Source organism: Topomyia yanbarensis, chromosome 3 (genome assembly GCF_030247195.1).
Source record: "Topomyia yanbarensis strain Yona2022 chromosome 3, ASM3024719v1, whole genome shotgun sequence".
Lineage (NCBI taxonomy): Eukaryota > Metazoa > Arthropoda > Insecta > Diptera > Culicidae > Topomyia > Topomyia yanbarensis.
In genome coordinates this window covers 181,512,390-181,530,889 of record NC_080672.1, presented here as the reverse complement: position 1 = coordinate 181,530,889, position 18,500 = coordinate 181,512,390, and the positions used below count along the sequence as shown (strand labels likewise).

The following is an 18,500-nucleotide window of genomic DNA, read 5'->3' as shown; positions in this document are numbered from 1 at the left end:
TCCAGTTAGTTATTGTTGACTTGTGTTTCCGGTACATGATGGCAAGTTTCGCTTTTGAAAGTCCTAAAAAATAGTAGCCGTACAGCACATAATAAACAGTGTTAACCGATGCGCGCCGCTTAGAGACTTCTGAAAGTATATCAGCCATTCTATGGATATCTTTTTTAAATATTCACTTAAATCTTTATTGAAATTTGCAACGCTCGTCGATAAAAAATGACACGACATACTTATGTTGTTGTCAAAATGCTGCATGAGTATTAGTGAGCGCGGAAAACTAGCTGTCAAAAATTTCACGCGCTAGGGTCTTAAAATTCATAGGATGGGCAATAATATGCCGGCTTTCCCCCACCAACTGCTCTCGTCAAGCAACCCAATACGAAAAAATCATAGGAACAAATAGGGACGTTGCGATATTTTCGATACTAGTACGGAATCGATACTTCTGTTTCCGATGCTCGATTTTTTGGTATCGATACTTCAATCACGATACTTTACTGATATCGATACAATCTTCACGATATCGAAAAGAATCGAATGAACCAGTAGTTGGAAGTATTCGATTCGGAATTATGAACGATTTTGGAATTATTTCCGAGTGGAATGTGATAACCTATTCAGGCTAAACCATTGCGGAATCGGTTGTTACATTTGAGTTGCTACAATAACTGGAGCACCAATCGCATTTGATGAAAACATCGATTCCGAACATTGCCCATTATTTGACAGTCCATGAGACTTTCTGATCAGCCAAATTATTTATTGTTTATCTTTTCTGACATTCGACGTCTGACATAATCGTCGACTGGATCCAACATCAAACGAATCAGATCAATAAAATATATTTGTCGAATGGGTTTTTCTGTTCCCAGGAGCAGAGCAAAACGTTAACTGACAAAACCCACTACTGAATTTCCAAACAACGGTCTGCAGATAACCTAATTCAGGGAATTAAGCTACTGTAAAAGCACAGACTAACAGACATAACACTCGAAAACAATGCTTCGCCCGCTTTAACGGTCATTTTAAATATATTTGTAGTTGGGACTGTGCCCACATTTGAAATTACGGCGCCACTGACCTATGAACAAGCAGATGGGGGATAGACCACTAGTGAAAAATTGTTCCCAAACCTGAGTAGTAACCCATCAGCAAATGAGTGTTTGGGACTGTGCATAAAAGGTGGAGCTAGTGTTCTGGGAAAATTGCCGGATCGATGTTTTTATGGGAATTCACTCATAGTGTTATGTCTGTTAGTCTGTGGTAAAAGTGCGGAATCGAATGGCGATACTTTCAAGTATCGATACTACGACTACGATTATATCGAAAGTATCAGTACTTGCATTCGATAGCAGTATCGATTCTAAGTATCGATGTATTTTATTATCGAAACGTCCCTAGGAACAAACATGTAGTGGACCTACATATAAACTTTTCATTATTTTATTGTTCGGTTGCTCTCTCTAAGAAATAAAACAGATCACGTGTCTACAAAGTTCAAGTAATTTTTGTCCTTAGCCGCATTTTCAACAACATTTACGTGATTGTGCAAATTGTATTTTTCTTTAAGGTTTTCGTATTTTCTCAAAAAATAATTGTTGTTGTAGCTTTCCATAACTTTGGTAACTATCTGGAACCATGATTTTTCAGTAAGAGTTTCTGGATTCTCGACGGCGTCATGTGTTGGCGTCAAAAATACCCACCGACGTAATTTCTGCACACTTGCTAGTACATATATGTCGTCTGTAAAAAAAACTTTTGAATATTCAAATAGTATTTAAAGAACTACCGTTGTACCATTGTCTAGTTTTGGAAAATGTATAATATTAACTCGTTGGCTTTCACATATGTTATTATATATATGGATTCTCGAGCCTTTAAATAGATGTTTGTAGTACATTTCATGTAAGTCTATCTCTTGTGTTGTAATTTTTTTTCGGTCACATTTGTTTTTTACGAAGAGCAATTTTGGGGTCAAATTGTTTTTATGATCCAGTTGAATCATCATCTCTGCACAGAGGATCAGCCTAAACAGAGAGCATAAGTTCAAGATATTAATAAAAGAATTAATCTGCTTTGTTAAGCAATTACCTTATGAAGTTAATGTTAAAATATTCTTCTTGCAGTACCATCACTATGTGACAGACGTTCAACAACATAATGATTTTTCGAATGTCTTCCAATTCGCTGACGACGAAATCTTTCTGCCCACGATTCGATAACACAGGCGCACTGTCGAGTAATATAACTCTGTCTTTAGTTATATGCATCCTAATTTCTGGTAATATACAATGGAAAACTGTAATTCTTGTATCACTTTTTATTTAAGAGAACTTTTTCTAAATTAAATATTACCATCTTCAAATCCGTTCGAATCTTTTTGAGTAAATATACTATTCACAGAGAACACCTCTAAACCATTGGATGATAGGGCCATGTCCTTTCTGCAAGCACCTGCGGCCAATAGGTTCAAAATAGTAGACTTTCCTGCACCTTGCATACCGATAGTACCAATAACAATAAAATCTGAGTTCGCTTCTTGTAAATAGTCTAACGCATGAACATTCAATGTATTGTTGGTTGATATTAGATTGATCGATTTGATCATGTTATCGGCAGTTGTCTGTAGACTTGCATGTGAGTGCTTAGGTTTAAGTTGATCCCTTTGTTGCTGTGGGTCCTGTTTGGAATGACTTGCTTTGGTTGCGATGGTAACAGACGTTTCGGTATTCGAAGAATTGTCATCCTTTTGCTTAACCTTCAGAAGAATCCTCGGTTGAGAGTTGCAATTCTCATTTAATGTCTTAAATTGCATATCGCTTACTTTTGGCGTCGTAGTTCTCTGTAACTAATCATGAAAATATATATATTATTTATAACAGATCCTGTATATCAATCCGAACAAACTTTTTTTTTACTTTTCCTGGATTCCATTGTTTTGTACACTCGTAACCTAAAAGATTTACATGACTCGATGAGCAGCTTAAAAGTGTTATGGGGTTTTTTTTTTTTTTCATTGAATTTGTCTTTCTGACAGGCTAAGACCATAGTTGATCCATCTCGCCATCGTCATGTTTTGGTTTCTCGTGATGAGTTTTTTGGTAGTTTCTGATTATATGTAGATGTTGTTTTCTTTTAGGAATTTTGTTATTTGTTTCAATTCTTCTTCACAGTTTTCACTTAGTATTTTTTCAAGTGGTTGCATATACTCCAGCGCTGGGTATTCGACTCTGCTTTGGTTGTATCGCGGGCAGTCGTATAGTAGGTGTTTGAGGTCTTCAGTTGTCTCACACCATTCACAGTTGTCGTCTTCTTCCCACCCCCACTTTGCTCTTGTGGCTTTTGTTAAGCAATGACCCGTTCGTATTCTATTTAGGATTTTAACATCGTCTGAGCTAAGTGATAGGTTTTTGCACCAGATTCTCTTGTTAGGCCGTTCCAGTATTTGGTAATGCCACTTTCCTTTTTCATCGGAGAGCGTCCTGTATTTCCTTGTCCAATCTTCCCATGTTGTGTTGTTGCTAAGGATGAGGGCATCGCTCATGGTGATCCCGTTGAAAAAGGATTGTGATTCACCGGCTTTGGTGACCGCTTCCTGGTCGGCTTTCTCGTTTCCGTGGATACCCTTATGACTCGGAATCCATTGGATTTTTATGGAGTTCCCCCTCGTTCCGTAGAATTCCTTGTAGATTTCTGCCATTATGTAGTTTTCTTCGAAGGTCTTTTCGTTGAGCAGCATCTCACAAGCGCTCCTAGAGTCAGTGAGGATCACTGCCTTTTTGTATCCTTTGTTTTTGACTAACTCTACCGCTTTGAGGATGCCTAGAAGTTCAGCATTCGTGATGGAGAAGTTGATATTAATCCCTTCGCTGGTGACTGATCCATCGGTTTCGTCGTAGACTGCAAAGGCAGCACCCTTGGTTGTTTTGGATGCATCGGTGAACACTTTGTTGTGTTGCTTGTAAGTTGTCTGCATCGCTTCCTGGAAAAGTGACTGCCAGAGTGTTGCACTTGCTTCATCCTTTTTTGGTTGATCCTTTGTAAGGGTAGTTTTTACAATGTTGTCAAACTCTACTCTCACAAAGTAGCGCATCCGCTTGAGAAACGGCAATTCCCGATCGGAGGGGTGGATTTGATAGAGCAATTCTATGTTTTTGTCAACCGTTTCCGTGATGTGAGACTCATTGCCCATTTCTCTGCTCAAGGTTGCGCTGATGAATGTCATCAGAGGCGTCCTGTACCATGTAGTTCTAATTAGTTCCCTTTTAGTGAGTGCTTCGATTCGTTGCTCCATAGGTAGCTGTCCTGCTTCGGCCAGCATCACGTGAACAGGGGTGCTGCTGAGGAAATTCATTGCCTTGCGTATGTATACATTCTGTACGATTTGCAGTTTTTTGAGATTGGTAGCTGCTGCGTTGCCGTACACCGACGCTCCATACTCCAGTCGACTGCGGACCAGTGCGTTCCCTATTTTGATCAGGGTTTCTGGGTTGGCGCCACTGGACTTCCTGGACAGCATTTTCATCAGCCCTAAATTTTTACCCGCTTTTTCTACCACCGAGTCGATATGCTTTCTATGCGCTAAGAGTCGGTCCAAAACGTATCCAAGATAGGGGTGTGTGTTGACCAGCTCTATTTTTTCTCCCCGTACTTTTATCTTAATGTGATCGGTGTTTTTTCTAGTAAAAGGAATTACGGCTGACTTGTGCGGACTCACTTCCAGATTCAGAGCTGCCAGTTTGTCGAGAATTCGGTGTAGGAATAAGTTGCAGTGTTCCGCAGCCTCTTCGACCGTATCTGCCATCACGATGATTGCAAAGTCATCTGCAAATTGTACCAGTTCTCCGTTTTCCGTGGACAGTTCGTGTAGGGATGCTGTGTAAAGGTTGAACAATAGTGGAGATAGAGGGCATCCCTGTGGGAGTCCCTCAGAGACCTCCACCTCGATTGTGCTAGACTCCGTTTTTAGTAGCATTTTGCGGCTCCTCAGGTATTCGAATAGCCATGAGACTAGTTTTTCGGGTATGCCTGCTTCTGCCAAGGTCTTAAGTAGGGTTGTAGTGTTTACCGAGTCGTACGCTTTGCTCACGTCCAGAAAGATCACGAAAACCTCTTTTTTCGCGTTCTTTGCTTCGTGGATCGAGTTGACTACGTAGTTAATGCATGTAGATGCCGATACGTGCTTTCTAAACCCGAAGGAGAGTGCAGGTAGTAGCTGTTTGATGGTCGCTATTTCTGTTAATCGGTTTTTGACTACTGAGTTAATGATCTTGATTTCGATGTTCATTAGGGCTATCGGTCGCATGTTATGTAGCTGGTTCGTTTCTCTAGCTTTCTTGGGGATCGGCCTAACCTCCGTGACTCGCCATGACTCTGGTATCTCTTCCGATACGAACACTCTGCTCAGCATTTCGCAAATTTTGGCTTGCATCTCTGGGTTTAGTTGTTTGAGCACTATATACGACAGACCATTGGGACCCGGTGCGGAATGGATTTTTCTTTGGCTCAGAACGTGAAGGATCTCCTCGTTTTTGAGGGCCATCTCGTACCCCTCGAGCGCCTTGTCGGTAGTCACCAGCGGTAGCTGTATTGAGTGGAATTTGTTGCTGAAATAAAGATCCATAAACTGTGTGCCCTCTGCTTCCGTGAGGTCGATCAACTTTTTGTGTTTTCCAGTGAGCGCTGTGTCTACTCCTTTGACTAGATTCCAAAGCTGCCTGGCCGGTGTAGACTCGTCGATTTTTTCGGTCAGTTCCCTTACGTAGCCGCGTTTTGTCTTCCTCACCTCCTTTTTGAATAGGGCTCTCTCTTTTTGGAGTAGGATGAAGTTTGTTCTAGATCTGTTTCTGTTGTATGCTCGGAGTGCTTCTCTTTTAGAGGCATAGAGTTTGTCAATTTCTTCCGTCCACCAAGGCTTGAGAAAATTGATCTTTTTATTCTTAAGAGTGTAGGAGGAGTTTTTTACCGCATCTTTGATTACTGATACCATTTCTTCTGGACAGTAGATGAATTGTGGTCTGATGCTGTTCAATTTTTCTACCAGCTTGCGTTTGTTGATCTTGGTGAAAGTCCTTCCGTTTTTTGGGATTTCATTGGTGATTTCGAGTCGAATAGTCATATGTATACTGCCGAACTCTTCCTCTTGCACCGACCAATTGGACTTTCTCGCCAAACCCGTTGTTGTAAGCGTAAGATCAATTGCTGAATTCTTTCCGCCCGGGGCGTTGATCATTGTTGGGGTGCCGTCATTAAGCAGAATCAAGTCGGATTGGTCGATCAAGCTGCGTAGCAGTTTCCCACGGTTGCATGCGTGGTATTCCGGGCTCCACGAAGGATGGTGGGCATTAAAATCGGCTCCTATGACCACCTCTCCTTTCAGACCTTTCACGAACGCGAAGAACTTTTCTAGATCCTCCTTACATACGTTTACCTGTCGTCTGATCGGCTGTAGGTAAGCCGATATGAGGTAAATCGGTTCGAAGCCCTTCGTTATTTTGATCCCGACCACTTCCATAGCCTCGAATTTCGGAAGGGAAAGCAGCTCATATCCTATTTCCTCGCGTATCAGAATACCTACGCCGCCATATCCTTCCGGACGTCTACTGGAGATTAGTGTGTGTGCTCTAAAGTTGAAGGGTTCTTTGACTTTTAGCCAGATCTCTTGTAGGAGTGCAACTTGTACCTTGTTCGAGGTCATGCATGTGTAAAGCTCTTCTCTTTTTTCGGTTTGTCGGATGCTTTGTATGTTGTGTTGAATAATGTTTAAGGTTTTAGGATCCATTGACTAGTTTGGGTGAATTATTCTGGAGTTCAATGTCGTATTTTCCCTCTATTATTTTTTGTAAGTCCATGCTGACCTCGATTAGTAGTTGATCCGTCTCAATCTCTGTTCTTGCTTGTTGAATTTTTTGGCTCAATTTCCTCTGGATGTCACTTATTGGCTTTATCCAGTAGTTGCCCTGGCAGAGAAGCATTAAGTCCTGTCGTAGCTGTGCGAGGAGTTTTTCAATTTCCGTGACTCTGTGGGGATTGCCTCTTGCTACTACACTATAGCTTTCCCTGGTCCCGACCTGGGGTGAGAGGGCGTTGCGATCACACGAGGTGTTTTTAGGTTTAGTATGGTTTGCGTCCCGGAACCCGGTTCGTTTCGGCACAGTACCAGTGTATAACGGCTGGGTTGGTGGAAGATAAGCCATTTCCGGAAAATCGGATTCCAGTACCGCAAAACGGTTTTGGGTATTGGAGTACCTCTTTTCTGCTTCGGCATATGGGACCTTGCTGATCTGCATCTCCTTCACGATTTTCTTCCTCCTCTCTCTTTCCTGACACGAATTGCTGTTTGAGGCGTGATCTTGTTTGCAGTTTACACAGAAGGGGGGGGCTACGCATTTGACATTCGGGTCGTGCTCTTTTCCGCATACTCCGCATTTCGCTTTTCCGGCGCACTTTGAATTTTTGTGTCCAAACTTCCAACAAAGCGAACATTGTTTCACAGGGAATATGTACAATTCTGTTCGGAAGTTGACACCGTAGATGTTTACCGACCTTGGAACCTCCCTTCCCTGAACGGTTACTTTTACGTTGCGAGTTGGAATTAGTTGTCCTTGTTCGTTCTTCCTCTGCATCCTCTCCACTTTTGTCACTGGATACTCTGTGGTGGTTTCGCTTGACAGCTCTTCCTCGGTAATGTCCAACGGTACACCCGGGACGAAGCAGATGGTCTGGTTCTGACCCTGTGGGATGAACAGCTTCAGGTTTTTACAAGCAAGATTGATTGTTAGTTGGGTGGGGTTTATTTTTCTATCTAGTTCCAACTTGTAGCGAAATTTGCCAATTTTGGTGATCTCCCTGCAACACTTGAAACCTGATTCTACCAAGAACTTTCCTACCGCGGCGGGGTGGTTTGGTATGGTTTCATCATACTTCAGCGGCTCCAGATAGAGAACATCTACAAGTGGCGCAGGTTTTGATTTCGCTTGCGCAACAGATGAGGTTTGCGATTTTTGGTTTGGCCTGGTGTTTTCTCGAATTGTGGGCTTTGCCACGGATGTTTTCCTGCTTTGCGAGCGTGTTGCCATTTCTGCCTCTTTTTTAGGTTTTGGCTTTAGAAGTTAAGCTAAGTGTCATATGCACAAAATTTCACTTTTTCTAGTTTTTGTCACTATTAAATCACTTCTTACGTGGTACCGGCCGCCATCTTGGTCGGGGCGAATTCGTCATGAAAAACACGAGTTCCAACACGAGAATGCTGACGTTTTACTTCGATTCGGTAAACCAGATTCGCTTTTCTGCGACGCGTAGAACAAAACTGAGTTCAAAACAAAATTGCATTTTTTTGCCTTTTGTTATGGAACGCAACAGCCACTTCGCTTTGGTTCAAAAACGTGGTGATGTTTTGATTGTATATCATCTGTCCGTTATGGGGTTTACGATTGATTGACACCGGTGTAGCGGAGTACACTGAGGGTGCAGATAAGCTCAGAAACGGAATTCCGTTTTCTTGCATCCCTTTTCCGGCTGCCCTTTTTTCTATTTTTATCTCTCTCTAAAACGGAATGAAAACTATTCCGTTTCGTGATCAGGGTTGTGTTAAACTCGAAGAAAATCTTCCGTTCCACAAATATTTGACATTTCGTTCCACAGCTTCCACATAGAGCTGTCAACATTGTTTTGACTGTTGTTACTCTGAATATAAACATTTCTCGACAAACATATGATTAAGGCCTAAAAGCCAACTGTCAAAATCCACTTTGAATGGAAATTCCGAACAAACCGTTACTAGCCGAACACAGTTCAATCAGTTCCTTGTCTAAGGCTTGTTCTTCTTCGCTGTACAAATAGTACCAATTACGTGAAATGCCACATCGTGTCGCGGGGATTGCTGTCTAAAAACTCTAGTCGTTTCAGAATTAAGCTAATGTATACTTTACTAAAACACATATTTATTAATCCCTGCCAGTACTCATCGTTCCAGAACCGCCGGCAACCTCTAGGGGAACATTTTGAAATTAAATGCGCTGTAATGGAGCTACATTGAAACCAGCATGTCTTTTATTTCCACAATTTTCCGTATCATAGCAAATACGCCGTCAGTTCTGTATTAGCTGTTAGCTTTAAGAAAACGTTTGACAACATTGACTAAGCCGAAATCATTCTCAACAATAGGTACCATAGGACATTGCAAGGTGACGTCATATGAGTAAAAATGCTCGAAAAAATGACAGTTCAGCGAGCTTGTTTACATGGTGTTAGAATTCGAACCGAGTTTCTTGTACTGGGTTAAACCAAAAATTTTCTAAGTCCATATAAACAAGCTCTCTGAGCTGTCAGAAAAGTGAGGTGAGGTTATACATTTTCATGCAATGCTCAATACTGGCTTAGACACCGACATGATTTGGCATGGCATGACACAAGTCGTGAAATGTCCGCAACGATTTGACCAGTAATGATCACATATATGTGCTCCAGTCAATAGCATTTATCTTGATACGTGTGAACTATTTACCGCCAGTTTCAAAACTGTATCCACGAATGGACAAATTGTTCGGGGCATTTTCAAATACTTGCTAGTATTCTCGCGCCCTTGAATTTCACAGCACAGTGAGCCATTTTCTTCCTTCTGCAAAATATATTGAACTGGCAGCAATGGGAAATTCCTTACTATAGCTGCAGTAGTAAAGGTATATCAGGCACCATTCGTACCGAAAGTGAGACACAGATTACCTACTAAATGTAAAATTCCTTAGTTTGTAAGTGCGAAGTAAACATCTGAAATGATCATATTAGTGAGAAAAAAGCACACATTTTTCGGTTTCACAATCATACCTTTCATTTCCCCTCCAATACATCCATCTGGATCCGATATTTGATGCCTTTACCGAAAGAAACAAACCTGCTGACCGACGAATGTGAATTGAAAAAGTGAAACTAAAAAAAAATATGCAACATAAGAACAATCCATCTTCTCCAACAAAACGTTTTCAAACAATTTTACAAGTTGTAAAATTTAGATGTTTGAAAAAATATCTGACAGTTGACGCGACGTCAACAAGAAAATAACAAGTGTTGCTGGTTTCAGGCATTTTCTAATGAAATGTCATATTTGACAGTACCAGTTACCGGAGTCACTGAGGGGTAGTCATATTTGCGATACAGTTTTGGAATGCCAGTGTCTAGTCGTGTCGTTGGTTCAATACAGTTTATGAAAGAGAAAACTTTTCTCTTTCGGTTACTATAAACATCTGTGATTGGCGCGTAACGGTTTGTCCGGAATTTCCATTCAAAGTGGATTTTGACAGTTGGCTTTAAGGCCGTAATCATATGTTTGTCGAGATTTGATATTATATTATTGCTATTAGATAAATTTCAAATAGTTACAAACAAAAAGTTAATGTTAAATCTTTTTTGTACCACTGTAATTAAAATGACGACGAAAATAAGTTGTTTTGAAAACGAGTGCGTAGTGTTCCAGTTATGACCTAGTTCTTGTGGTGGTCAAGTTTCATTGCATTATAGACTGCTTTTATGTGTATCAAAATTTATTCATTGGCTACCATTGTGAATAACTTGCAACGGACAAGTTCATCTGAAACCTTTTTATTAGATATTAAAACTCTAATCATTGGCTTATTGTGTCGCAGTTTTCCCAATTGTAGATAGTAAAATTAAAGTCGTTCCTAGCAAACAATCGTGCATTCTGTTGGTTAATTTGATCTGCATAGTACCAGTGAGTAGTTGAGGGATATAACAATATAAACATTCGCGATATTCTAATCTGCATCTGTTTCTCATGCTGAAATATCGATATATCGTTTTGCATCACCTGCTAGTAAATATTTCATTTTGCCTCATGTGCTTTAGTAAAATCATTGTTTTGCCTCACCTACTAAAGAAGAAAATTGATGTTGTTTATTTCTGTTTACAGTTTGTGACCAACGTGTATTTGTTCCTGCTGTCCAACAATTCGCTCGTTCAAAGGCAACAAACGGAGGATAGCGAATCGCTACCGGAACCAACGCAAATTCTGCTGATCGATCGTGTCAATTGTGCTTTACAACGAATACTCCGGGCTGATCGTGGTCCGGCACAAGATGCTATACCGGATCTACGCTTGCACGGGAAATTGTAACATACCGAAACCGAATGAGGGGGAAGATGCATCAAACGGTGCGGGTAAGTTCGATGGTGAATAAATATGAAAAATCATTACTGACTTCCGTTCATTGCAGTATCGTCCCCACTGGGCTACCGACCAACGTGTAATTGTTCCTGCTGTCTGAAAAGTCGACCGGACTCGCTCGATCAAGTACCAAACGGGATACTGAGTCGCTATCGGAAGCGACACCAATTCCGCTGAAATCTATCGTTTGTGTGTTACCACGAACCGCTATACTCCGCGCTGATCGTGCTCCGGAACGAAATGCTACACCGGTTCTACGCTTGCATGGGAATTTTAATCGTACCGAAACGGTAAGAGTCAATGTCCATCTGCTTCCAGTGTGCGGCAATGAGATTTCAGTTCGCCGGATACACCACGGCCGCAGCTGCTTGTAGCAGGTGAATTTGCTCAACACCATATTACGTTTAAAAGCGACCCAGACCGCCCGAAATGTCACCTGATTTGCTCTCTGAACGCGTTGCTCATCCAGAGTTGCTTATTTTGGCTATTCGCAACTAACCTACACTGGATACAGGTCGTTCCTGCATCCGCCACCCGTGGACGCGCTCGATGGCTCTCAGCTGAGTTTGTGTATGTATGTGAGTATCAAATAATGTCACTTTTCTCAGAGATGGTTGGACCGATTTAAACAATGTTATACTCAAATGGAAGGTGCAACATAGCCATAGGCTGCTATTGAATTTTATTTGGATCTGGTTCTGGAGTTATGAGTTGGAAAGTGCGATCGCACATGAAATTATCTAAACCTTTGTGCTTTTTGCATATAAAGAAATACTATGCAATCACTCCACAAATCAACTTTTCAACTGAGACTCGGGGCCGAATGTCATAATCCATTCGATTCAGTTCGTCGAGATCGGTCAATGTCTGTGTGTGCATGTGTGCACATCTAGGGGGAAGTGGCCCAATTCGGACCGCTGGCCAATTCGGACCCAGCTGTTTCTCAGCTATGGTAATATTATGAAAAGCGTATATATCATTGTCATGGCTGTCATGTAGCTCTGTTTTATATCACAAAATTTTGCGGTTCTCAGTTTTCGTATGCGTGCGCTGGGGGCGAATGTTGTTTTGGAGCGCTTTTTTGAAAAATGTGTAAGCCAAAAAACACAATTTTCGTTAGCAACAACAATATATCAAGTCAAATGCATTATCGTGATTATGGATCTACTGGATAATATCTTTTATTTAATATCTTGTTTTGGGCGAGACTATCAACTGTTTTCGTTTAATTGGTGTGTGAATAATAGAATATGGGATGAGCTTGTCAAATTCCACAAAAAATCCGCATTGCCGTCGACGGGGGTACGAATCGATGGGTTGACTTTCTTAAGAAAAAAAATATTGGCACAGAAGAACAGTTCGGTGACGGGGGATTTCGATTCCTGCACCGATTAATCCATGACTTAAGGAAAGCGGTTGAATTGCAAGGTAAGAACATCACAAATTAAAAAAAAAATTCACTCGTTACTGATGTCTATTTAAAGATAATCAAAACACCCAAATGCTACAGATTTTACAAAATCTCTCAAAGCGATTTAGAGCACCAGTTACGATAGCGAAATAAGTCGAATTCTGGTGTTGTGTGAAAGTTCTGGCTGGTTGTACCAAATCATGGCCAACATTAATACTTTGTTCCTGGCCCGTGACATTCTACCGAATGCATTTGTATTCTTGCGATCCAGTAACTCTCAGTTGGCTGCTACCGGCGGGAACCCACTTAATTCAAATTTCCCCTCGGTTGGTACACGAACGTATCTGGTGTTCGCTTGTTCCTATTGGACAACGGGCCGTATGTAGCACTAGTGGATTGCACTGGAACCTCGACAACCGGGCTTTTTGGTAAGCACTTCGAACACTTACTCTAGCCAGGAAGTTCAAATTCAATCAGAGAGTGCCGTACTTTGGTTAATGGGAACGACCCCGAAGGATATGTGATAAGAGTATTGCCTGCAACAGAAAATACGCGTTCTTGTCAACGGGCTTTTAGGTGCCTAATAAAATTCCCTCATCTCTCTGTATGTTGCTTTATTAGATATAATACAAATATATTGATATAGAATGACAATATTTTATTTTCTTAAAGTAAAAGTGTCAATTTCTAGCTTTTTAGTAATACTGTTCAGAGAAATCGACCTCCGACAATTAATTGGCGATCGTCTTCACATCTAGACATGTAAAATGATTTAATTTTCGCGGGAAACCGGCACAGCATTATTGGTTCGTTTATTTGCTCCGTCATTTTTCGTTCCGGACACTCCGGAATATCATCGCCAAACTCATAAAAAGTTCCATCATTCTTGGTGACGTTGTTCTCCTTTAGCCAGTCAATAGCATCGACATAGTTCGGTGGCATAAAATTCGGGTTAAGATGACCCCACGGAGATTTCAATACTCGATCGACAACATCTACTATCAAATCTTCCAGCCGATCAAGTAGCTCTTTGAAAGTAATAAAGGGACATTCACCCTCAATATAGCTGTATTCTGCTAAATCACGGCGAGCAAGACTCTGTTCTGCACGGTAACTTTGAGAAATGCAATAGTCGCCCAATGCCGGCAAACAGGTTTCCATATATTTTTGTGAGCTTTACGTCAGGAATGCTTCCGCCCTAAAATGTATTTATTGTTTGAGCAAATACTTCTAATGCGAACATTTTTTATTTACCTAAAATAGTCCAGTTTGAACAGAGTCGACCCTCCTTCAACTTGTGTTTGCACCAGCGTCGGCGGCGTTACCTCCGTGTAACCACGTATTATTTTCGCCTCTAATCATAATGTGTCTGTTATCGAGCTAGACAGGATAAGCATCCTCGTTCAAAATAGAATCTGCCCCACCGGCCGGAGCTAATCCAATTAGCTACCAATAATCAACGTGCAGCTCATGTCCACCGGGAGCGGACTTACCTTCTGGAACCTCTAACACAAGGTATCGCTGAGAACGCTTTTCAAGAATTTTCTTGAGCTGAGATTTGGCTACTAGTTCGTAGGGTGATTCCGATTTTGCATCCTTAGCGTTTACATAAATTCTTGGGAAAGGTTCCTTGCCGGCGTGCTTCATGGCTTGTAGGATTGTTTTGAAGGGTTTTTCCGCTGTTCCATCACCGAACTCGTCATCGCCACGCTTTTCCAAGGTGTAGAGATCGTCTGGAGGTGGTGAGAAAAATTGGATCAATATTCAATTATTATTATCCATCACCGTTGGTTGAATTTCAGTGGCCGTTTACTTTCTGGCAAGTGTAATGGATAAGAGTACTTACTGGCAACGTTTGTTGAGTGCCGAACAGGGGATTGATTTCCGTTTCATCCTTGTTACTACGAGTAGGTTATGCTTCTTTTACCATCTCAGCATAGATATCAGTTTCGGCTGCCAACGTCGGATGGTAATCTAACGAGAAGAGATTATATTAAATTCAAAAAAAATTTTATCTTAAAGAAAGAAACCACCCAACTTACCACTAAGAATTGAAACTTTTCATAGTTAGCGTCATACTGTTGAACTTCGCTGTCCAAGCATTCCTGACATTCTTCCGGGTGTTGCATGTGCATCTACGCCCCCCGGAACGAACGGTCGGGGTGAAACGGATAGTAGATTCTTCGTATACCACTAACCGTATCGTGGGGGATAAAACATTCCTTCTTCATAGCCTCCAACAGTTCTTAGTGCATCTGGTGTAGGATAAATCGATTCCAATTTTGAATTAGACTGATCAGATTGATGTTAGCAATGTTGCTTCGGTCCGAAGAAAATATTAACCCCAGGGCAGCTGCTTCCGGAAAGAGAATTCCTTACAACAGCAGTGCGTAATGGGTCGCAGTGACAGCTGCTATCTAAACCAAGACTATTGAAAACTATAGGTAGGATTATTCAAGATTACCTAAAACTAGTCGAGATTATTTTGGGAATAAAAAAGTTCACTAATTTATTTTAGTCCAACGTTTAGAGTGATTTCCCCCTAGGGGTGTGGATGTTTTTTTATAACCGTTGGCTGAATTTTCGTGAAAAAGTATGTGTCGCCACGCGATGGGAGTACAATGTACGATTATTTCAAGTCAATTTGAATAGCTTTCAATAATTATTTTCTTTGATATTTCACAGGTGCCATTAGGAGCCTTGAGGACAACCATAACAACTGGGTGACTAAACAGAACAGCGGGACATTATGATTTAGAGCAACACACCACCGTTCTATGAATCGTTGGGGTTTGCACCATGCGATGTAGAATAATATAGTCAATGAGACAAAATAACTAATCGAATGATTCACTGCGTATAGTTTTTCTCATGTTCCCAATCTTCTATTGGCAGACAGCCTCTTTAAATAATCGGTGCCACGTCGTAACATTATTTAGTGGATTCTTGGTGGAAATGTGGTGCTTCCTGCCGATGTTGGTGACTCGAAGGCAAACCGAATAAAAAGGCTCCAGATTGAAACAGTTAAACATATAGGGTAGATGATTTAATTTTTCTCAAACTATTAGGGTGCTACACTATGTTCCGATGAATATACTGGAAGAGGTAGAGATTTTGTAGGGATACCAATTTTTTATCCCATAATTTGAACAGCAGACGATGTGTTCGGTTAGGTACAATAAATAGATAGGCTACGATGATATAAAGAGATGTAACCCTCTCAGTGGGAGGCACGATTCTCGAGAGTCTAAGATAGAATATTTATGCAATTTCACCCGATCGAAGTGAATTATAACTCTTACAGAAACATGGACAAATATATTGCGAATGAATAAATTATGTTTCTAAAGTAAATTGCTTTATGTATCGAAAGAAAATATCCAGTTAATTTATAAAAGTTTGCCCTCTTGCTTTGGAACAATTCAGCAGTTTAAAACTCTCTTAAAATTAGACGTGCACACTCTGGGAGCCAAAAGCGATATACGAAGAATAAACTGAATCGTAATGACATTCTATAGAGAAAAGAAAGGAATTTGGCTTTCTTTCATTCATAATCTTTAGTAAAAACAGCGTGTGGTGATATTTCATTCGTTTGTCTATTCCTTATATAGTTTTAGTCGAATAGTTATCAGCCAGCTCTAAATCGCATTATGGCACGTTGAAATCTCGTATCGAGGGTATCCATTTCCACGTGTAGCCTTCAAAACTGCATGATCGTTGGTCCAAATAGCAGCTGTGTATCAAAGATGCTAACACGTTTCACTCGTTGTAATTTCGTAATTTGTATTGCCATACAAAAGAGCCTTCAACTGAAAGAGTACAGAAAAGAAACAAATATCAAACTGAATTTATTGAAAAACCCCGGGGCGGTGGATTGCTCTCGAGTTGCACTTTCTAGCAGAAGAGCAGGCCACTGGACGTGTTTCATTCCCACTTCTGCTAGAAAGTGAAACACCAAGGCAATCCACCGCCTCGGTGTTTTTCAATGAAAAACGACATGAATGAGTTTACAAATGAAAAAGTATTATATCTTCAGTACAATGAAATCACTATCAGTGGGAACCTTGTTTAAGCTTCCGGGGTGAAGTCTTCTCACTACATGATCTTCTTATTGGCTCCTTAAAACACTACACAAGATCTTCCTACACTAGTTTCTAATCTGATTTGGATTAATCGAATTACACATCATAATTACACATCATAATACCAATACACAAAGGTGATTTATTGTTCGCAATAGAATAGAATTTATCATCAGGCATTATTTCAACCGTACATCGCTCATCAACAATTTGTCATTTTTGTTGACATGGTGTTAAAAAATATCCAGTCTCGCTAGCTTACTATTCGGAAAAACAACAACAAAACTCCACAAGCACTTCCGGAACTTTTTTATGCTCCGATTGTAGTGAAAAACTTTTGCTAATATATATTTTTAATTGCAGAAAGATTTAAAATGTGATTGAAATTTTCGTTTGCTGCTTTTAATACTATATGTAAACAAAGTTTTTTATCTCTTTCTGACTGGTAACGCAACGTATGATGACACACGAAAGAAAAATTGATAGGAGAAAAAGAGATGATCGATTTGTTTTGCTCTGGTTTAGACATATGCACAAGGTTGAACATAAGTTCCACTGCGATCCACAACGTCAAAACGGAACGGAATCGGAACGGAATTTCAGCTTATCTGGGCCCTGAAACTGCACCGTTTTTGCACTTTCTAGCAGAAGTCCAGAAAACTGGGTATGTTCCATAGAGCACTCTAGTTAGAGTGTGGCCAAGAGGCCACGACGTATCCAAACGAACATGGAATTTGACGTATACACAATAGAAATAAGTCAAATTTCATGTTCGTTTGGATACGTCTTGGCCACACTCTAACTAGAGTGCTCTAAGGGCATGTTCAGGAGCGTTTTATTTTGTATAGGAGTTTCAAAGTGGAACTAGAACTGAAACATTCACATCCCCAGCAGAGCGTTTTGTTTTATAAATTCGAATAATTTTGTTTTAAAATTTAAAACTGTTATACGACGCCGTTCCATTTGTTGTTGATTTTAAAATACGTTTAGAACTGTGTTTTAAATACATGCAAAGTTTTCAGCACAGACACTTAGACCCGATAGACTGGGGAAAAATAAATTTGAATGCAGTAACGCTGAAAGCACGGCGTGACATGAATTTTAAACTGAATAGAACATCCGCTAAAACTGCTGCTGGGGACAGCAAGTTCTAGTTTTAAAATTTTCAGTTTTATATAATAGAACTGTCAAAATTTTGAATCTAAAACTGAAATACTCCTGAACATGCTCTAATGTTCCATTGACACTTCTGCTAGAAAGTGCAAAACCAAAGAGAATAGGGAAAGAGACGAATAGTGTGAAGCCAAAAATTCCTTATTGAGCAGACCCATTCGCGATCTAAAGCTGGATGTAGACCGCAAGATGGCATGAAAGTGCAATGATGATGTTTTTATTTTCAACTGTCAAAACACATTAAAAATTAAATTATGAAATTCATAAATTCAATCAAAACTATAATCAAATGTGATTTCATCTAATGAAAAGAAAAATTGATGAAGAAAATATGTTTCCTGCGTTTGAAAAATATCTTGAAGGTAAATTTCTTGATACACCACTAAGAATTCGATCTTTCGGTTTCAGTTTATGCTAAAATGAAATTTAGAGATTGAAATCTCAATAAAAACACGATAGTGGGCGAAAATCACCGGATTAAAGAGTGCAGGTATTGAAAGTCGAGGTTATCCATTGATAAATCCAATTTCTAAGTAAACATTTCCCGTATCTAAAACAACCGACATAACCTCAACAATACAAAAATAATTCCGGATCTCAATAATTCGCAATAAAATATCGAGTTCGACTGAATGTTTTGGTGCCAAACTAAAGA

At 40.3% G+C, this 18,500-nt stretch overlaps 1 protein-coding gene, 2 long non-coding RNA genes and 2 pseudogenes across 6 annotated transcripts; 1 reads left to right on the top strand and 4 right to left on the bottom strand.

The window, feature by feature from the left end:
- Window positions 1-1,427: 1,427 nt before the first annotated feature.
- LOC131690002 (nonsense-mediated mRNA decay factor SMG9) lies at window positions 1,428-8,447 on the bottom strand. 4 transcript variants are annotated; one of them, XM_058975437.1, is made up of 6 exons: window positions 8,429-8,447; window positions 2,908-3,003; window positions 2,356-2,848; window positions 2,092-2,299; window positions 1,798-2,027; window positions 1,428-1,743 (listed from the first exon to the last, which is right to left on the bottom strand). In XM_058975437.1, exons 2-6 carry the CDS (start codon window positions 2,932-2,934, stop codon window positions 1,481-1,483), a joined length of 1,221 nt encoding a protein of 406 aa, XP_058831420.1. In that variant the 5' UTR covers window positions 2,935-3,003; window positions 8,429-8,447; the 3' UTR covers window positions 1,428-1,480. The 4 variants fall into 4 exon arrangements, with proteins under 4 accessions (XP_058831420.1, XP_058831421.1, XP_058831422.1 ...); XM_058975438.1 differs by having other exon boundaries at window positions 2,092-2,278; XM_058975439.1 differs by lacking the exon at window positions 8,429-8,447 and having other exon boundaries at window positions 2,908-3,135.
- Window positions 8,448-9,306: 859 nt separating this feature from the next.
- LOC131693904 (uncharacterized) lies at window positions 9,307-9,963 on the bottom strand. The gene is made up of 3 exons (XR_009306355.1): window positions 9,826-9,963; window positions 9,724-9,768; window positions 9,307-9,666 (listed from the first exon to the last, which is right to left on the bottom strand). It is a non-coding gene; the product is annotated as an uncharacterized LOC131693904 (long non-coding RNA).
- A 1,516-nt stretch (window positions 9,964-11,479) lies between these two features.
- LOC131687464 (uncharacterized) lies at window positions 11,480-15,944 on the top strand (annotated as a pseudogene).
- On the bottom strand, window positions 13,299-14,725 carry LOC131687463 (asparagine--tRNA ligase, cytoplasmic-like; annotated as a pseudogene).
- A 223-nt stretch (window positions 15,945-16,167) lies between the features above and the next one.
- Window positions 16,168-17,413, bottom strand: LOC131689112 (uncharacterized). Its single transcript, XR_009305347.1, has 2 exons — window positions 16,654-17,413; window positions 16,168-16,399 (listed from the first exon to the last, which is right to left on the bottom strand). It is a non-coding gene; the product is annotated as an uncharacterized LOC131689112 (long non-coding RNA).
- Window positions 17,414-18,500: the final 1,087 nt, after the last annotated feature.